The sequence below is a fragment of the Zalophus californianus genome, chromosome 7 (assembly GCF_009762305.2).
Source record: "Zalophus californianus isolate mZalCal1 chromosome 7, mZalCal1.pri.v2, whole genome shotgun sequence".
Taxonomy (NCBI): Eukaryota; Metazoa; Chordata; class Mammalia; order Carnivora; family Otariidae; genus Zalophus; species Zalophus californianus.
The window spans coordinates 96,150,277-96,170,209 of NC_045601.1; the positions used below are offsets into that span (position 1 = coordinate 96,150,277).

At 38.6% G+C, this 19,933-nt stretch overlaps 1 protein-coding gene across 5 annotated transcripts in view; it reads left to right on the forward strand.

Annotated features, from left to right (window-relative positions):
• HMGCLL1 (3-hydroxymethyl-3-methylglutaryl-CoA lyase like 1) overlaps positions 1–19,933 on the forward strand; it is a 187,386-nt gene that overhangs the window by 44,782 nt on the left and 122,671 nt on the right. For 4 of the 5 annotated variants that reach the window (XR_003521491.1, XM_027602637.1, XM_027602638.1 and 1 more), the window contains exons 2-3: positions 3,047–3,127; positions 3,360–3,467. The exons of the other annotated variant lie outside the window; for it this stretch is intronic. Coding sequence is in view for 3 of the 4 variants with exons in the window: in XM_027602637.1 (XP_027458438.1) it covers positions 3,047–3,127; positions 3,360–3,467 (189 nt within the window). In the remaining variant the exon portion in view is untranslated. The remainder of the gene's footprint in view (positions 1–3,046; positions 3,128–3,359; positions 3,468–19,933) is intronic. 5 annotated transcript variants of the gene reach the window in all.

Sequence of the window (19,933 nt, forward strand, 5' to 3'; positions counted from 1 at the left end):
AGTATCTGAGGAGAGGCATGAGGTGGGGAAAGTAATGAGATCGGTTTTGAGTCACTGACTTCTATGTACTTGTACAGCATGTAGGTGAATTTTTCAGGAGGCACTGTTGATGTAAAGCTATGCTCCTTAGACAAATCAGTACAGACCTAGTAATGCCTAGAAAAAGCCTGGAGATCATCAAGAGAGGGCTCTCACATCATACATACTCAAGTACGTGTTAATTGATTGATTTTATTTGCTATTAACAAGGGGGGACTTGTTAACTCTTTGAGCTTACTGAACACATTTTAACTTTCTTCTAATTTCTCAGATACACTGGTAGAGGGAATACACTCATGCCTAGAAAGACGAAAGAACAGCATTATATTCATGAAGAAATCTGAAATAAGATCAACTGAGCACATATACTGCTTTTGTTATGGATGAGAGAGAGTCTGCATTGTGTGATGAAGGTCTCGGTCCTTGGATTCCCCATGGGAAGATTTACGAGGGGATCAGTGCTGGAATAAAGACCACCAGAAGGAAAGTAGCAAGCACAAAGTAGTTTATGAAAGCGGAGGTGTACTCTCAAGGTGGGAGAGTGGGCGTGTTCCATGAGGTGGAAGCAGCCCCTAGGTTGTTTATGGATTGGATATTATTGGGTCTCTCTGATCTGGGAGGAGCTGTGAAGTGCATTGGGTTGGTCTCTAATGGAGGCTGCCTCCAGTCATTTGCGGAACTCCTCCCACAGGTTGGGAAGGGGAAATTTTGGATCCTACAAGGTTCATACTTATGAACCATCATGCCAGCCTTTCTCCATCCCAGAGGGCTGTACCTGCATTGCAAATGCAATATAATGTGTGTAGAGATTACCCTGGGGCAGAGGTGGAAGAGGAGAGGGCATGTTCTGCACCTCTTTGGTCTGTCAGCCTGAAGTCTCAGAAACCACAAGATCAGGATGTGGTGCTCCCGGGCTTTTAATATGTAGCTTATTTGTCACCATCCCTGTCTCCAGTTCATGTCTCTATCATTCCCCTTCAAGGACTTGGGACTCTGCCTCATGGCGTTCCCTCCAGTGCTCGTTTCTAGCTTCTACCTAACACTTGGACTGAAATGGCTGTATTGGGTAGGGGTTCAGCCTTTTGGTTTTTTCAGATTGTTACTTCTGCTAGCTACAGCAATGTTGCAAAAGAGGGTTTTGAGTTCTTCAGTTGCATTCGGCGTATTGTTATACCTTAAAAAAACACTATGTCCCTTGTCGTGGTTAAAACATTGCTGTTTAATAAAGATGTGCTCTTTAGCCATGTATGCTCCAAGCTAATTGCTGTTGCAAGTGCAGTTTCAGGAAACAGTCCACGATAATGAAACAATCTGTGATAAGTTTAAGATTAGCCAGTTTTGTTTTTCGTTTCTGCAGTCTTAGGGCTAGAGGTGACAGCAAAGAAGAGTGAACTCTTAGTTACTCCACCTTCCCCTGCCATCTGTCATTCAGTGCCTGCTTGCAATTATGACCACTGAACTTTGACATGGTTTCTTGCTTGCCATCCCAGACTGAGCTTAAAGCCCAAGAGCTCCATAACCCCATGCTTCCTCTCTCAGCCCTACACCTTTCCAGCTGCATGGATTCCAATGCTCAGAAGGTGTAGAAATGAGAATTCTTTTCCTTTGTGGTTAATTTTTGCTTATTGCATTGCCCAGTTTCCTGGCAATGTGAAGCTTTTGTAGATGGGATCATCTGGGTTCTTTTCTTGAGTGAGTTGGCGCAGAAAGCCAATAAGATGACATATTGGCTATGGACCCTAAAGGGGCCAGGGGACATTTTTCTGTGTCCTAGAAACAGACTGGGTTCTGCATCCAAACCAACCACTTCACCAGTGCATGTTGATGATTGCCACAGGGAAAGAGAGGGACAATATACATTGGTTAGCCCACATTCATGATTCCTGTTGGAAGGCAAGATGAAAACCACTCTGAAGTACAGGTCCCGCTGATTTTGATTGATTCTATCAGCTATCCATTGAAGAAATTGATGATAGTTACCCCCACGTAACATGGCTCAGAGATACGAGGAGATCATTCTAATTTTAACTGCAATATGATGTTTAGAAAGGCTGTTCCTATTTTTCCTGCATTAAACTAATGTCTTTCTGAATATGATGTGTCCATAGTACTTGGTTTAGGACCAGAGGTTCCAGAGTCCAGACCTGAACCAGATCTGCTATTCCAGATTTGGGCAAAAGATAGAACAGAGTATTACACTGGGCTTACAGCTAGGTGTTCCCAGTGGAATATTGAGGGTTTAGGTCCCAGTGGGGGGGCTCTGTCCTTCTGGAAGCTGTGTATAGGTGCTGGTTGTGCTGTGTGACACAGAAAATAAACAGCATACCTTTTTCTCCTGCCTCAGCATTCTGGGCACATGCCAGAAAGCCAAAACCACATTCCTCAAATTCAAGGTATGGAGTGTGGCGTCTTTATGACTGTGCTCAGTAGAAGTCTGTTAATACAAAGATACAATTTTATTTTTATTAAGATTTATTTTAGAGAGCTTGAGGAAGAGAGTGAGTGAGCACAAGTGGGAGGGGCAGAGGGAGAGAGATTCCTAAGATTCTGTGCTGAGCATGGAGCCGGACACGGGGCTCGATCTCATGACCCTGAGATCATGACCTGAACTGAAACCAATAGTCGGACGCCTAACTGACTGAGCCACCCAGGTGCCCCAAAAGATACAAATTTTAAACTAATTCTAACAATGTGCAGTTACTCAACAAGTTTGCTTTTTAGATCCTGAGTATGTTACCTTCCCCACAGTTATACTTTAAAACTTAATCTTTTCAATTGTAATCATAATTAGACTGAATGTCATTGAGCTAAAAGGAAAAAATGACTTCATGTTGCCAATGATATAAACTTGATATTTGGATTGTAGCATTGTATCGATTTCTTACCATTTTAGCTTTCTGGGGTGAGAACTTTATTTAACAAAGTGTAATTGTTTGACTTTTCAAAACAGCAAGTTTGATGTTCTAACAGTTAACCTGTCTTTCTTGCCTTGTATTTTCCATTTCAGGAAACATCCCAGTTATCTGGATTCCCTGAGTATGTTAAAATAGTGGAAGTTGGACCTAGGGATGGATTGCAGAATGAAAAGGTAGTTTGATATTAGTTTTACACAGTTTACTTCAAATGCTAAATCAAAGTATTTATTAAGATTCTGAAGACTTATATGGGTTTTATAGATTACATGATTATGTTTGTTCTCAATTGCTATTGAATTTATGCATCTTAAATACAATTTGCTTTTGTTAGGAAGTAATTTTCTATTTATACTTCAATAGACTCTATACAAATTACTTCTAAAATAATTTTTAATGCTTTCATAGGTTATAGTTCCTACAGATATAAAAATTGAATTTATCAATCAACTTTCCCAAACTGGCTTGTCTGTAATAGAAGTGACCAGCTTTGTGTCCTCCAGATGGGTACCACAGGTATGTAAATCCATAATTCCTTAACTGAATCTTTAATTCAACTTTTCCAAGATTTAGCAAATATGTGTGATATAAATTGTGATATTAACATGACATAATTACTAATTTGCTATATTTTTACAAAATGTTAGCCCATGCACTGAGACATGATTAAAGAAAAACCCCTGTCATGAAACATCTTCTAAAAAATTATTTGGAACTCTATCCTAAGCCTACCTGACTGTATGTTCCAATATAATGAGCAGATAAGGCACTTAAATAGCAATTTAGGAGCCTGCCATCCACTTACTATTTTACTGACCTTGTGAATAATCTGAATATTTTCAGGTGCTTTAGTTTTTTTCTCCGTCAGAATGGAGAGGGAGCAGGGGAGGGGCTGAGGGAGAGAGAATCTTAAGCAGGCTCCACGCTCAGCATGGGGCCAACACAGGGCTTGATCTCATGACCCTGAGATCATGATCTGAGCCAAAATCAAGAGTCTGTTTCTCAGTCAACTGACTCCTACTCTTTGCCTTTTTTTTTTTTTTTTTAGCACTTAGATTTGCTAGAGAAATTTATCTGCCTATCATACACAAGGCAAAGGGAGTTGTCTAGAATCTTCTCTTTTTAAAAAGATTTATTTATTTTAGAGAGAGGGAGAAAGAGAGAGCATGAGTGGGAGGGGCAGCGGCAGAGGGAGAGCAGACTCCACGCTGAGTATGGAGCCAGACTCGGGGCTTGATCTCAAGACCCTGAGATCATGACCTGAGCCAAAACCAAGAGTGGGATGCTTAACCGACTGCGCCACCCAGGTGCCCCTAGAATCTTCTCTTAAAAGAGGATAGAGCTTTACCTAGAGTTGACAGGCAGGTGGCAGCAATCATCACTTCTGAGACTTGGCTCTGGTCTTTGAAACGTGATTAGTAACCATTACGTCCCTTTTCCTTCGCTATCTAATCCATGTTCTCATTCCTTGCCTCCTTCTATCTCTCCCAAGCACTTCATTGATTGCTTTCTCATCCCATTCCTTTGGTGCTGTTATTCTCAGTGATCCTCCTTCATTTACACTGCCATTTGCTCTTTTTTTCTGTCATCATTTCATTACAAGTTTAAGGTTCCCATAACATTCTGCCTTCAGTCATTTTCTCTGTGCTCTCCTCTTTGCCTATTCTTCCAACGTCAACAGTCACCTTAAAAGGCTGACACATCTGTACTTCTGTCCTGCCTTCTCTGATAAGCTTCAGCTAGACGTACCACCAGTGTACCTCAAGCTCAGGTGGGTCAAAATCACACTCCTTTCTGACCACCCCGCTTTATGTAAATAGCTCATCAGTTCTCTTTGGAGTCCTGGACTTCAGTACTCAAAGATCTCTCTTCCATATCTAGTCAGTTACTGACACAAAAATTATTTTTCCTCAGCATAGCCTATATATGTATCTTCTTTTCAGTCCTATTGGTAACATTAGTAATCCACACCCTTATTAGCCAATTATTGTGGTAGTCACTTAAATGATATTCATAAGCACTATTTCTCCTTTCTTTTTAAATTTTGCCTATTTCTTCTAAAATCTCCCAGAAATAACAGCCTTCTAAGTTCTTTATGTTTTTTAAAGGTTTGATTTATTCGAGAGAGAGGGAGAGAGCACGGGCAAGTGGGAGGAGGGGCAAAGGTAAAGGGAGAAGCAGATTCCTTGCTGAGCACGGAGAGCCCGATATGGGTCTCAATCCCAGGACCTTGAGATCATGTCCTGAGCCAAAGTCAGACACTTAGCTGACTGAGCCACCCAGGTGCCCCTCTAAGTTCTTCAGAGATTGCCTTCTCCCCATTAAAAGAGTCTGGAAACTAGTCTGGTATTCCAGGTCCTCTGTACCTTAGCCCCTTCTTTCATTTCCAGCCTTAACTCTATTTCTCTACTTCATTTTGCTGAAGGTTGTGCCAAACCAAACTGCTTCTTGTTCCCTAATTACAAGTCCTGCCTCTGTATCTATATAGCACCTTATGTGTCCTTGCTTATGTAAATCTCAATTTCTACATTGCTCTGCAGTTACAATAGGATGATGTAAAAAGGCTTAAAACAGTGAAGCCTTTTAATTGCAAGACCTAGGAAGCAACGGAAGCTGCAATAGAATTAACAGTAATACACCACTTTTCACAGGGGCAGTTTTCAAATATCAGGGTTACTTTTATTTTTCCCGAAACAAAAATGTAACTTTCCTTCATCCCAGTTGTCACTGTTTATAATCATATATTTTTTGGTAAACATTTTTAAAATTACCTGTTTCCTAGACTATAAGAGTTATGGAAGGAGTGACCGTGTTGGTCTTGTTCATCACTGTACCCCCTTGCTTAGTGCCTAGTAAGTAGGTGCTTAATAAGTAATTGTGAAATGAACAATGAAGCAATCAGCCTGAAACAATCATACTTTCAACTTTTTGGTACGGACAGCTGACTCTTTTGTTCATGTCTTTGGTCCTGTGTAATGAAGGCTACAGATCTTTTCCTTAAGAAGGCACAGATAGCTTTATGAGACTAGACATACTTCCTTGACATTGCCATTTTGTAAAATGATTAGCCATTGTGATTTTACAAGCTGTCATTAATTTTAAAAGAATGTGACACCCTTTTACCATGTTTAAGTGTTCATGAAATTGCCTTTGTTTGATTCAGTTAGTGCTCATTTCACAGATTTGATTATTGTTGGAGAGAAACTGGAAAGGCAGGTATAACTTGACGGTAATGTCAGGAAGCTGGAGAGGTCTTGGTCATATTAACTGATGATCAATCAAACTTGTATTTCAGATAATATATTTTACTGGGTCCTCTTCAAGACATTATTTTCCCATGGTTTTATAAAGCTGCCTACAAAATATTCTTCTTTACTAAAATGATGCCCATTGTCATAATCTATTATTACACAACATTGGGAAATCTTCGAGAGATTATTCTTGAAACTAATCTAAGACACATCCGGTGACATTTAGAAAGAAGAGGCTAGAACCCTAACTGGAGGGCCATACATCTTGTTTAGCTAGTTCAAAGATCAGATGGTCAAAGCAAAAGGGAAGGCAGTCCCTCTGTATGCAGTAATAGGAAAATGCTTTCTGATCTCACATTAAGTAGATATGTGATGGGACCATAAAATAAGATGATTTATTCTGGGCTTGGTCTGGAGGTGAATTCAGGACTTAAACAATTGAGATTTAATGAACGCTTCCTAGGCTCAAAGTGTTATTGAATAAATGATGGAATTCCCCTTGTAGCTCTTGGGGACAGCTGTGGTGAGGAGGAAGTATTTCTGGTACTCTGTTTCTGTCTACATTCTGCTCTGAGCTTGAGTCCCTGACTTTGTTTGAGCCTGGGAAGTCCCAGCAGTGCTGCCTAGAGCATGGGAGTGTTCAGGGCAATAAGGCCCATGAATGGATCCCTGCATGTGAATGCCCAGAGTCCAGAGCACCTGGTTGGTGACCAGTGCTCAGTAGTGTTACCTGAGGGAATGTCTGACTAGCAGATGGACTGACTGGACTTCACACAAGTTACCTTCCTTCTTTTTGATAAAAAACCTTTTTCTTAAAGATTAAAGTGTGTTTAGTTTAAATATTGGATCAGGTAGGCCCAATTTGAATAATCGAAGATACTCGTCCTTCAACTACTAAAGATACGTTACATATTTCACTTTTAATTTTCATGTGGTTACAGGCATTCCAAACCAAAAAAAAAAAAGTGTTTTAAATAAATCACAAATCCGGGGGCACCTGGGTGACTCAGTTAAACATCTGCCTTTGGCTCAGATCATCATCCCGGGGTCTTGGGACCAAGCTCTCTCCCTCTCCCGCTCCCCCTGCTTGCGCACACACTAGCACTCTCCCTCTCTCTCTGTCAAATAATTAAATCTTAGAACTGAAAATCACAAATCTGTTAGAAAAAGGGGGGGAGAGTGTGATTTAGGCAGTGTGCCTAAATCAAAGATAGCAGATTGATTCTTCCAAAGTTATACCAGTCACTTACTACATAATATATCAAGGGCTTTTCAAAGGGCAATATTGAGAATATCCCATTTTTGCAGTTTGATTTTTCCATAGCTTTTTTTATTTTTAATTTATTTGAGACAGAATGAGGGGAGGAGAGAGAGAGAGCACATGAGACGGGGGAGAGTCAGAGGGAGAAGCAGACTCTCTGCCGAGCAGGGAGCCTGATGCGGGACTCGATCCAGGGACTCCTGGATCGTGACCTGAGCTGAAGGCAGTTGCTTAACCAACTGAGCCACCCAGGCGCCCTGATTTTTCCATAGTTGTGTTTGGGTTTTAGATTTCACTGAGCTTGCCTGAGCAGAGCAGGTTTTATTGTTGTGGTTGGAGGTCATCTCATCATGTAATTCTGCTGATTTCGTTGTCTTTATGCTAACAACAACAACAACAAAAAACATTAAATTAGCAGAACTAATTCATAATGTTAATTTTTCTTTTGAAATTTTATATCCTAATCACTCATTTTTGAAGAAAATGTCATGACATCAGACTCCTCTAACTTAAAGCAAGGTCTGAGATGTGACAGAACAATTTTAGTCCAACAGCTTACGTGTAATTGTCGGAAGTAATTTCCACTTCTAGAGACAACAAATGTGTCTCTAAATCGGTCTTCCATGAGTTCTCTGCATTTTCTTCTATTTCTTTCCCTTAAACGTAGGTCATGGGAATAGTCCTTTAGTTTATGTTTAGATTGCTGCTTGTTCGCTTATTCCTTTTTTAGCATTTTAAAGCATTTTTACATTTGCCTCCCACTGTTTTGTTTGGCAGCAGCTTTCTAAAGCAGCTAGAAGAAAAGTTCCACAGTAGCAGGGTGCCATATAAAACAGGATCCCACACCTATAATCGAAATGGCCAGAGATGATAAAATACCTGCCATTAAAAAAAAAAAAAATGTTCTTTACAACTTATCTGGAAAAAAGGTTTTCCTAAGTGTGACATATAAGAACATTTGAAATGAATCCAGATAGCCCCTTACTTTCTATGGAATGAACAATAACAGCAGAAAGAAAACATGTTTATTAAAAAAGATAGGCTTACTGCTATTTTGGAATGTGGCTCTTAGTTGTAAGCTAGTTAGTTAGTTAGTTAGTTAGTTAGTTAGTTAATCACCATACATTACATCATTAGTTTTTGAGGAGTAAGCTATTTTTTTTAAGAATTTTTTTATTTATTCATTTGAGACAGAGATAGAGAGAGCAGGAGCAGTGGGGAGAAGCAGAGGAAGAGGGAGAAGCAGATTCCCTGCTGAGCAGGGAGCCCGACGTGGGGCTTGATCCGAGGACCTAGAGATCATGACCTGAGCCAAAGGCAGGCACTTAACCATCTGAGCCACCCAGGCACCCTGAGGAGTAAGCTATTTAAATCATTATAAATACAATAATTTCCAAAAGTGAACAAGGCTTTTACATTCGTAGTATTTAGCAACTTGGTTTTAAATACTTTCATTCACATGAGTGATTAAAGTGAACATTATTTACAGAAAAGTAAGACTACAGGGGTGCCTGGGTGGCTCAGTGGGTTAAGTGTCTGCCTTTGGCTCAGGTCATGATCCCAGGGTTCTGGGATTGAGCCCCATGTCAGGCTCCCTGCTCACAGGGGAGTCTCTGCTTTTCTCTCTCTCCCTCTGCCCCTCCCCCTGCTCAGCCCCCCCCCCCCCCCCGCCGCTGATTCTTGCTCTCAAATAAAATCTTAAAAAGAAAAAGAAAAAGATAACATGCATATAACACTGTTACATAGGTCATATGCAAAATCTCAGCAAATGCTCCCTCTTAATTTTTAAGTCGTGATGTAGAAATAGATTTTCTCTGTAAAAGTAGAAAGAAATACACTTAAAAGACTAACAATTACTTACAAATCATTGAACAATTAAAAATATGGCCAAAGAACAATGTGAGCAAGGAATGGGTGAACTTTTCCCTGCCCTCCTTTTGTGTGATAGAATTCTTTATTAGTAGTGAAAACAGTTACTGGATTGAAGTTTCAGATTCAGATTTACATTGATGAGATGTGGGAGGTGGTAGCTTCTGCTTTTGAGTATCCCCCTGCTTCTCTTTCTGGCTCTGCTCTTGTTGAAAGGATGGGTGTGTGGAGAAGAAGCAAGGAAAGGGGTGATTTAGCATAGATGTTGAGTGTGTTTGTGCATGTGTGTAAGTGTGTGTGTGTGTGAGAGAGAGAGAGGGATGTTGAGAGAGCATGTGCATACACAGCCCCCACATTATTCTGCTTATGAGGCACAGTTAACTGACAGGGTAATCATCTGGGAAGTGTTCCAGTGCAAGTCTCATTCATTACACCGCAGATGAGTTGGCCCCTGCCATCTCCCCAAAGAGGATGCAGAAGAGATTTACCAAGACCACAGCCCATTTCATGACTACAGGAGTCCTTTTACCCAGCTAGTTCAGGGAGGAGCTGAAGGAGGAGCAGAATTAGCCCTGATTCTCTTCACCAGATGTTGCCTTAGTGTGCTCAATTCTCTGTTTAGGACACTATTCTGCTACACACTAAGATTGTCTTCCATTTAATTACTGTCCTACTCCATGGCTTTAGGTCTTCCACATACCTTTTCTATAGCAGAGATGTGTCTGTGTAATTATCTCAGTCAGCATTAGGTACCAACCAGTTCAGAGCGCCAGACTAGTCATTGGTGAGGTCGCCATTTCTTTTTATTATCTCCTGAATTGCCAGTCCAGGTGCGCACACCGGTGCTGCTTCCTTATAAAATAGGCTTATATTAAAGAAGCTTTTCATTTTTGTTTTGAGAGAGAAAGAGAGTGTGGACACACATATGGGGGTGAGGGAGTTACAGAAAGAGAGAGAATCCTAAGCAGTCTCCGCCCTTAGCCCGAAGCCTCTCACAGGGCTCATTCCCACAACCCTGAGACCCCAACCCCAGCTGAAATCAAGAGTCCCCCACCTAACCTACTGTTCCACTCAAGTGCCCCAAAAGAAGTTTAAGCGTCTATTTTTTTTTAGCAATAGTTTCTAACTGTAGTAGTGTTTTTTCCCCTCCAACTTGAGCATGTTGAATTTCTTACATGTCAAAAAAATTTGCTCAATATTCAATATTTAATCTCAGAGAAAAATAGACACAAAGTTCTTTAGTAAATGAGCTCTGATAGTTATTCAAAGTAGATGGGGATAAAATTGTGCTATGAAAGCTATATCCACATAGAAAAATTACATTAGCTCTTCAAGAAAATAAAAAACAAGCGTATAATATTTTCTACCTCCTTTTTCCCCAGCATTTAATGGCATAAAGCACAGCCTCTTCAGATTGCTTCAGTATGTCCAGTGTTGTTCCACTGATTGTGTAACATGTGGCAAATATTCTGTGTGTGCGTGTACATGTGTATTCATTCGCATATATGAAATTGCCCCATGCCCCAAAAGCTAGTAAAATGAATGCTGGTCCTTTTTGATTATCTGCATAACAAATAATCCCCAAATTCCATCTCCTGAGACAGTAACAACCATTGTTTTTGCTTATGGTTTCTATCAAGAATTTTGACATGGCTCAGTTGGGCACCTCTGGCTAGAGGTTTTCCACAGATGGTGGTCGGAGCTGCACCAGCAGGGACTGGGAGGCCGGGGCAGCTGGGAGCTGGCTGGACACCTCCTTCTCCGTGTGTTCGTAGAACTGCTCTTTGTGGTCTCTCTGTATAGGCTAGTTTGGATTTCTTTACATCATGGCAGCCTAAGACATCTAAAATGGTGGTTTAGAATTGCAAAGGTGAGTGCTCCAAGAGACAGGCAAAAATGGTGTGCCTTTTATAATCAAGTCTTATAAATTTTGTAGCATTACTTTTCTATGGCACTCTCAGTTAAGACTGATGAATTTTGTATTGAATTCAGCTTACAGTATGTAGTAAGAAATGCATTTCTTAGTAACCCCAAAACAGTTGTACTTTTCTCCAAGCCCTCAGGTCGCAGGTTTCCTGAGCTTTCATGATATTATTATATCTACTGTTTAGATATAATAACCTATTCATTTTCTAATGGTATGGTAGAAAATCTGGGACCTGACTCTTACTCATTTATGATGTGATTTGGCAAAGTGTTTTTTTAATCTATGGCTTAGATCCTTTCCATTTATTCATTTGCCCATTCATTGCCTTTATTGCATCTATTAAAAACCGCATCAAGTTCTTCGTTGAGCTGAAATTGAATAATGTGTATTTGCTAACAACCATAATATTGACACAATAAAGCAATTGTAAAATTAAAATGGATAATGGGAATTAAATCACTAAAAACAATGAAAACTTAGAGGTTTTCAAATCAAATGAATATCGGTAAATTAGTTATAATAAGGTAGAACCTGATAAACTGAACACACTAAGCAATTTGCCATATGTCACTCTGTCCAACCTTTTAAAGTTCTGTGTTCTGTACTGTTGACAAAATAGAGATCTCCGGATCCATATGATGGCCAAATCATTGTATTTGATCATACAACTTTCACACTGATGGCATTGCTTGTCACAGTAGTAAGACCATTTTATTATAGCCGTTACTGATAGTCTCCCTCAAACAACCCAGGCTTACCCTCTTCTTGTCAGTGTGACTATCCACTGTGGGCAGAGGTAGCTTATAGAAAGAAGTGTAAGTAGAGAAGGGAAACTCCATTTAGTCAGTATAGAATGAGTACAATTAGATACAGTATTTTAAAAATCACTTCTTCCATGCATGGAAAATAACAATGTTGACAGTGTTATTATCAAACACAAAGGCATGATATATGAGAGGCAACACAGTTGAATGGAAAGAAAATTATGTACTGGGCGCTTTGAGACTTCTTGCCCCTACTTCAGAGTGATGTTAGGAACATGATTGTTTTGACACGGGAAGACCAGGAGGGTGGTCACAAAGGCATTGACCTGAACAAAGAATAACTAATGTGTATTTGTTTTGTTTATCTTAGGAAACTGGGAAATGTTATTGAATAAAATGACTGGTTTCTCCGTCTGAAACATTGGTCTTCCGGTCTATAACCCACACATCCATTGGGTAGATTAGGTTTATTTTATAATTTAAAAATGAATATTTGTAGACCTTAATGGATTATGATTAAAATGTCCTGCCTGCATTTGCATAAGAGTAGAGGTCATATGTTACTTGATTTGGTCACTCTTGGAAACGTGCATGCTATCCAATACCGGGCAGTACAAAAGTCCTTAGAACACAAAGGTAATGTTGAATAAAGAAGAACAGGAAATTATACACCAGACCAAATTAGTTTTAAGGCTTCTGGACTTAAGACGTTTTTTAAGTGTGGTGTCAGATCATTTTAGTAGTGTAGCCAAAACAGGGTATTGGGTGGAGGGAGAAAACTAGATGTTCAATTTTCCAGAGATTTCCTGTGTTTATTATTATAAGACTGTGATTTATTAAAACTGTCTTACTTCTTCAAGCAGACCAAGATTTCCTGTGTGCTACTGAGGCTAAGATATATGGGGTTTGTGCAGAGCCTGTGAATGAGACAAGGTTATAGTACTCAGGCTACAATGCTATTCATAGCTGGGTAGAGCATTTTCACCCAGAATTGTCAGGAAGAGCCCTAGTCTCATTTTTTCTCATTACTGAAATTACGAATGTATTACGTTTAAGAGGAGTTACTGCTCAAATTGAGTTATAGTGTCTGAAACCACATTATTTACATTTTTATAGTAATCGATCGCATGTGTTGAAGAAATTGTGCATTCTGTACCCATCTTTCCTCCTACACTCCTGCATATGGAAAGTAATACCGTCAGTTACGTCTCATCTAGCTAGTAGAGATGGTAGGCAAATGCCTTCTGACATTGGTTGTTTATTTTGAACTTATGTGAATGTTGTTCTGGGTGATGGTGGAGGTGTTGAGGCAAACAAAAACAAAAACAAAATCCTTCAAAAATATTTTTAAAAATGATTCAGCAGACTACACTAGCAAGCAGGGGAAAATGAGGGTTATAAGTCCGTGAGTGTAAGTCTATTTCCTGGCAGAATTTACAATGGTTTATTAAAACAGAGAATTAATGAACATAGATTGACTCAGATGTTATGGATATACCAAGAATAAGACATTCCAGACTGATCTCATTACTTTCTTGATAGTTTTTTTTTTTTCCCCTGAAGTGGGAAGGAAAAAGAATACAGTAAGACACCATGAATGTGTATTTCATGAAGATCCTTAACTATCTTGACATTGTTAAGAGCATAGTAAGACATTTCACCAAGGTTGGTAATTTCCAAACTTTCATTTATTTTTTAATCCATGGAATTTTTTTCCATTGTTAGGACCTCAATATGTGCTACAGACAGGAAAACTACGTTGAAATGTTTGTATAGATTCCCTCCCAAGAGGGACCCTAGCAATGTAGTCACCTGGTCATATATTTCAGTGAAAGTTACAAAAGTTAGATATTTTTGTATTTTTCTTAAAGAAGCTTCCTCTCCCTATTTCAGTCATTTTAGATCCACACAATCTGTATTTGCCTCTTAATAAAAATAAAATGAATCTCCTTTATTGAAGTGGGAGCCTCAAATGCACTGATTGGTCTTCCCTTGAGCAGAAGCCAGCAAAAGCCTTTGTGATTGAATCTGCTGTGATTCTGTCTTGTTGATGGCTAATATCTCCTGAGAAGTTTTGGGACTAGAGATACCTGTCTCTTACAGCAGAACAGAATCAGAATCTGTACAGATGGGTCCAAGAAATCTGTATATTTTAAAGTACCTCCAGTAGTTCTGATGATGAATCTAGTTTGGGAGGCACTGGTTTAGATAATTAAACCATGCGTCCCCACCAAAATTGTTTAGCTTGAGGGTGGGATCTTTCTAGGAGCTTTTCCCTTGATCTTGTGACACCTGAAATCTTTAGCAATGACTAAGATAAAAGATAAAGACAAGATATAGGGGTTATATTTATCAAGGAGGTATTAGAGAATGTGCTTTACAGTCAGGTAGACTTGGGTCCCATCCCAGCTCCCAGTCACTAGCTGGGTAATCTTCCTCATCCTTAATATCTCGTTATCTTTTACAAAAATTGTTGCTCTCATTGGGTTGTTAAAAACACTTAAATAGATAATGCAAACAAGGAATTCAACACACATGTCTAACATACAGACTGGCATAAAGTAAATGTTTGTTTTTATCATTATCACCATCATTGCTAACAGTAAAATCTTAGAAGAATTAGTAGAGAAAAGAATCATGGTTCAAGATGGGTTGAATTCAAAATAGAATAAATAACAAGGAAGAGAAATTTCAGTTCATTCATTTATTAAATGCCTTTTATGCAAAGTCTTCAAGGAGCTAATAATTTAGTCAGGGAGAGAAACATATAAAACAATAAATCATACAAAATGTGATGAGAGCAATGTTATACACACATAGCTATGGAGATAACAGAGACACGTGACTCAAGCTGATTGTTGAGAATATCTTAGGAGTTTTTGAGCTGAATATTGGATGAAATAAATGAACTTGAAAAAAAATGATTTTCAGGCAGTTAGTACATGCAAAGGATCAGAGAGGCAAAGCAGCTTGACATTCTGCTATGGCTAGAGGAAATTTGGGAGCACTTCAAGAATTAGATGAACTATTAAGGAAAAATAGGATTCTGGAGTTCTCAAAACTTTCAAGGGCTTAGTTGCAAACTATTCTGAAATACTGGGGAGAGGGGCACAGGGTTCTAGCCAAGGAATGAGTAACTGATATAATGCTGTCCTCAGCTATTGTGGTCATGGGGGTCTGATCTAAGGTGACACCAGTTTTCTGGAGTCAAATAGTTGGGGTGGTGTGACTTAACCACACTCTGGACAGTGGTGATGCTCATAGAAAGCAAAAGAAAAATCTTATTCCATTGGGTCTGTGTGAGTTGAAGGAGAAACTTACTCTAAAATTTTGATTCTTCACTCCAGGATGGAGGTTCAGACTCCTGTAGACTCTTCATATAAATCAACCAAGGAACTTCTCCAACATGCACATTTACAGTTTATGCTCTCAGAAATTTTGATCCATTGGGGCTGCCGTGAAATACAGAAATAGGCATTTTATAAACCACCCCAGTTAATTCTGACCCAGGCAGTCTTCAGACGTTGGTGTTTGAGAAGCAATTCTCAAAGTACACTGGACCTTGCAGTAGGTGCTACAGACCATGCGCATATTCCTGCTGGTGGGAATAGGTTTTCTAGGAGATTTCCAGGCATGGTTCTCAGTAAGTCTGTGTCTACATAGAGCATAGCTAACAAGAGGAAGGGTCTTAATTCTTTCAATTGGATGTAATTAAAATAAAATTTTGGGTCCCACAGGATCATGGGTTGGCAATGACTTGCATATATACATTCAGAAGGTCAAAATAATTAAGTCCTTCCAGTTTTCACTTGTGCGTCATATGGAAGATTAAAAGGGACCTAATTTGTATCTTACTATGGGAGTTTGAAAATTCACTTTCCTTACCTCTCCAAATGTCCTATCCCCCCACATATGTTTTAGAGTCTCTTGTTCTCTCAGTGAGTCTTTTTCTTTATGCTTTTTAGGTTCTGTATGTCTCTGTTTAGTCCCCTGATTCCATATCACAGTGGGTGCCTGGCTTGCATCAACAAAGATAAAGTATATGGGTCAGGGTAAGGGAGGCATCCATGCTGACAATGACAAAGATTCCTTTGAATGATGGTGGGGTCAATGTTCTGACCCAACTTTTACTCTGTTTAGGATCTTTTTTAATTTCCATGAAACTTATTAATGTTAATCATGCTACCCAAAGAGCACATCCTATTATAATCTATTCCCCTTCTTCTCCTCTTAGTAACTTTACTTCCTATTTGATGCTTCTGAAATACTGTCAAGTTTTAACCTTGCTGCCTCTGTCAAGGTCCCTTATCACAAACATTTGAACTAGGAAATATGTAGTTTTCCAATGAACAAACATTAGGTATGTATGGCTCAATTGCCTTCCTCTTCAAGGATTGTGTTTTTGGTAAGGTGCAAAGTATGATCTGGAACCTGAGGTCATTTAGTTTTGAGAGTAGTTGGCCAGCACGTGGGTCTCATAACTCTAAATGGAGTAATTGTTGTGCTGTTGCTAACTGGTAGTATCTGGACCATTCAGGGCTATCTCATTCTGAGATCTGGGAATCACTAGGGGACACAGGCTAACCACTTGTAGAGAAGTTCTGAATTTGAAGGTATCAATTGGAGGACCTTCATTAAGAATAGAGTGTGTAATGTCAAATATAAAATTAGGTAGTAAAATTAACAGTTAATTTTGAATGAGCACAAAACCTCATGAAATTGTAGTTTTAAAAGTTATCAAGTATCAAAGTTACCTTGAAATTAAGGAAAAGTATTTTAAAAATTAACTGTCTGAGGTTAATACCTTTTTACCTAAAAAAATACCTAAAAAAAATACCTTTTTACCTAAAAAAAATACCTAAAAAAAATACCTTTTTTTTAATGGGAAGGAAACTTAACATGAGATCTACCCTCTTAAATTTTTAGGGTACCATACAGTATTGCTAAATATAGGTCGTATATTGTAGAACACATTCAGAAGTTAACCATCTTGCATAACTAAAACTTTACCCATTGGATAACAACTCCCCATTTCCCCTTTTCCCTCAGCCCCTCACAATCACCATTGTACTCTCTGCTTCTATGTGTTTGACTATATTATAGATACCTCATATAGGTGGAATTATGCAGTATTTATCATTCTACAATTGGCTTATTTCATTTAGCGTAATGTACTCAAGGTTCATCTGTGTTGCATTTGGCAGTATTTACTTTTTTGATATTTTGTTGTCAGTTTATACCACATTTTCTTTTTTATTACTTTTTTAAAAACCGGTTTATTGTGATATAACTTATATACCATACAATTCATGTAGGTAAAATGAACTACTCAATGGCTTATAGTATGTTCATAGCATGTATAATCATTACCGTGATCAATTTAAGAACATTTTTGTCATGCAAAAAGAACTCTCCACCCCTTAGCGACTGTCATTCTCCAATTGCCTTGTCTCCCCAGTCCTAGAAAACCACTAATCTACTTTTTGTCTCTATAACTGTACCACATTTTCTTATCCATTCATTCATCCATGGAGATTTAGATTATTTCCACATCTTGGATATTGGGAATGATGCTGCTCTGACTTGGGAATGCAGGTATCTGTTCAAGATTTTGATTTTAATTCTTATGGATAAATATCTAGAAGTAGGATTGCTGGAACATACAGTATTTCTATTTTTAATGTTTTTTGTGGCACTTTCACACTGTTTTCCATAGTGGGTGCGCCATTTTACATTTTCATGGACAGTGTACAAGAGTTCCATTTTCTCCACACACTTCCTTGCCAACACTTGTTATCTTCTGTGTTTTTTATACTAGCCATGCTAACATGTGTAAAGTAATTATCTTATTGTGGTTTTGATTTGTGTTTCCTGATGACTAGCAATATTGAGCATGTGTATATCTGTTGGCCATTTGTATGTCTTTTTTGGAAATATGTCTATTCAAATTCTTTGCCCATTTTTTAATTGGGTTCTTATTTTTCCTATGAGGGTGGCAGCATGCCTTCTATATTTTGGATATTAACCTCTTAACTGATATGTGGTTTGCAAATATTTTCTCTCAATTTGTAGGTTGCCTTTCCACTCTCCTGTTTTCTTTGCTGTGCAGAAGCTTTTTAGTTGTGTGTAGTCCTGCTTGTCTGTTTTTGCTTTTGTTGGTTATCTTTTTGGTGTCATATATGAAAAGTCATTGCCAAGATTAGTGCTGTAAAGCTTTTTTTTATTATTATTTCCTAAGAGTTTTATGGTTCCAGTTCTTAAATTTTAGTCCATTTTGGGTTCATTCTTATATATGGTATAAGATCAGGATCCAATTTCATTCTTTTACATGTTGGTATCTAGTTTTTCCAGCACCATTCATTGAAGAGATTGTGTTTTCCCCATTGTGTATTTTTGGCATCCTTGTCAAAGATCAATTGAACGTATATGCATCAGTTTATTTCTGGGCTCTCTATTCTTTTCCATTGGTTTATATGTCTGTCTTCCATGTTGTTTTAGTTACTGTAGCTTTGAAATATATTTTGAAATCAGGAAGTGTAATAAAGCCAGCTTTATTCTTCTTTCTCAAGATTAATTTGGCTATTTGGGTTTCTTTGTGGTTTCATATAAATGTTAGGATTTTTTTTTATTTCGGTAAAAAAATGGCATTGAGATTTTGATAGCGATTGCATCTTTAATTTATAGATCACTTTGTGTAGTGTGGACATTTTCACAGCACTAAATCTTGGAATCCATGAACATGGGATGTCTTTGTTTCTGGCTTCTTTAATTTCTTTCATCAATGTTTTATAGTTTTCATGTATAGTTTTTCCACCTCCTTGGTTAACTTAGTTCCTAAGTACTTTACTCTTTTTGATATTATTGTATATGAGATTGTCTTCTTAATTTCCTCTTTGGATGGTTTGTTAGTGAATAGAAATGAAACTGATTTTTAAATGATTTTTTTTTTAATTCAGTTTAGTTAAAATATAGTGTATTAGTTTCAGGGGTAGAATTTAGTGATCCATCAGTTGCACATAACACCCAGTGCTCATGACATCAAGTGCCCTCCTTAATGCCCATCAGCCAATTACCCCATCCCCCAACCAATCTCCCATCCAGCAACCCTCAGTTTGTTTCCTGTAGTTAAGAGTCTCTTATGGTTTATCTCCATCTCCATTTTTATCTTATTTTTCCTTCCCTTCCTCTATGTTCATTTTTTTTTCTTAAATTACACATAGGAGTGAAATCATATGGTATTTGTCTTTCTCTCACTTATTTTGCTTAGCATAATACCCTCTAGTTCCATCCACGTTGTGGCAAATGGCAAGATTTCATTCTTTTAGATGGCTGAGTAATATTCCGTGTGTGTGTGTGTGTGTGTGTGTGTGTGTGTGTGTGTGTGTGTGTGTGTGTACGTGTACACACCACATCTTTTTTTTTTTAAAGATTTTATTTTTATGTATTCATGAGAGAGAGAGAGGGAGAGGGAGAAGCAGGCTCCCAAGGAGCAGGGAGCCCAATGTGGGACTCGATCCCAGGACCCTGGGATCATGACCTGAGCCGAAGGCAGACGCTTAACCGACTGAGCCACCCAGGTGCCCCACACCACATCTTTTTTATCCATTCATCTGTCAGTGGACATCTGGGCTCTTGCCATAGTTTGGCTGTTTTGGACATTGCTGCTACAAACATTGGGGTGAATGTGCCCCTTTGAATCACTGTTTGTATCCTTTGGATAAATACCTAGTAGTGCAGTTGCTGGGTTGTAGGGTATTTCTATTTTTAACTTCTTGAGGAACCTCCATATTGTTTTCCAGAGTAGCTGTACCAGTTTGCTTCCCACCAACAGTGTAAGAGGGTTCCCCTTTCTCCACATCCTCACCAACATCTGCTGTTTCCTAACCTGTTAATTTTAGCTATTCTGACTG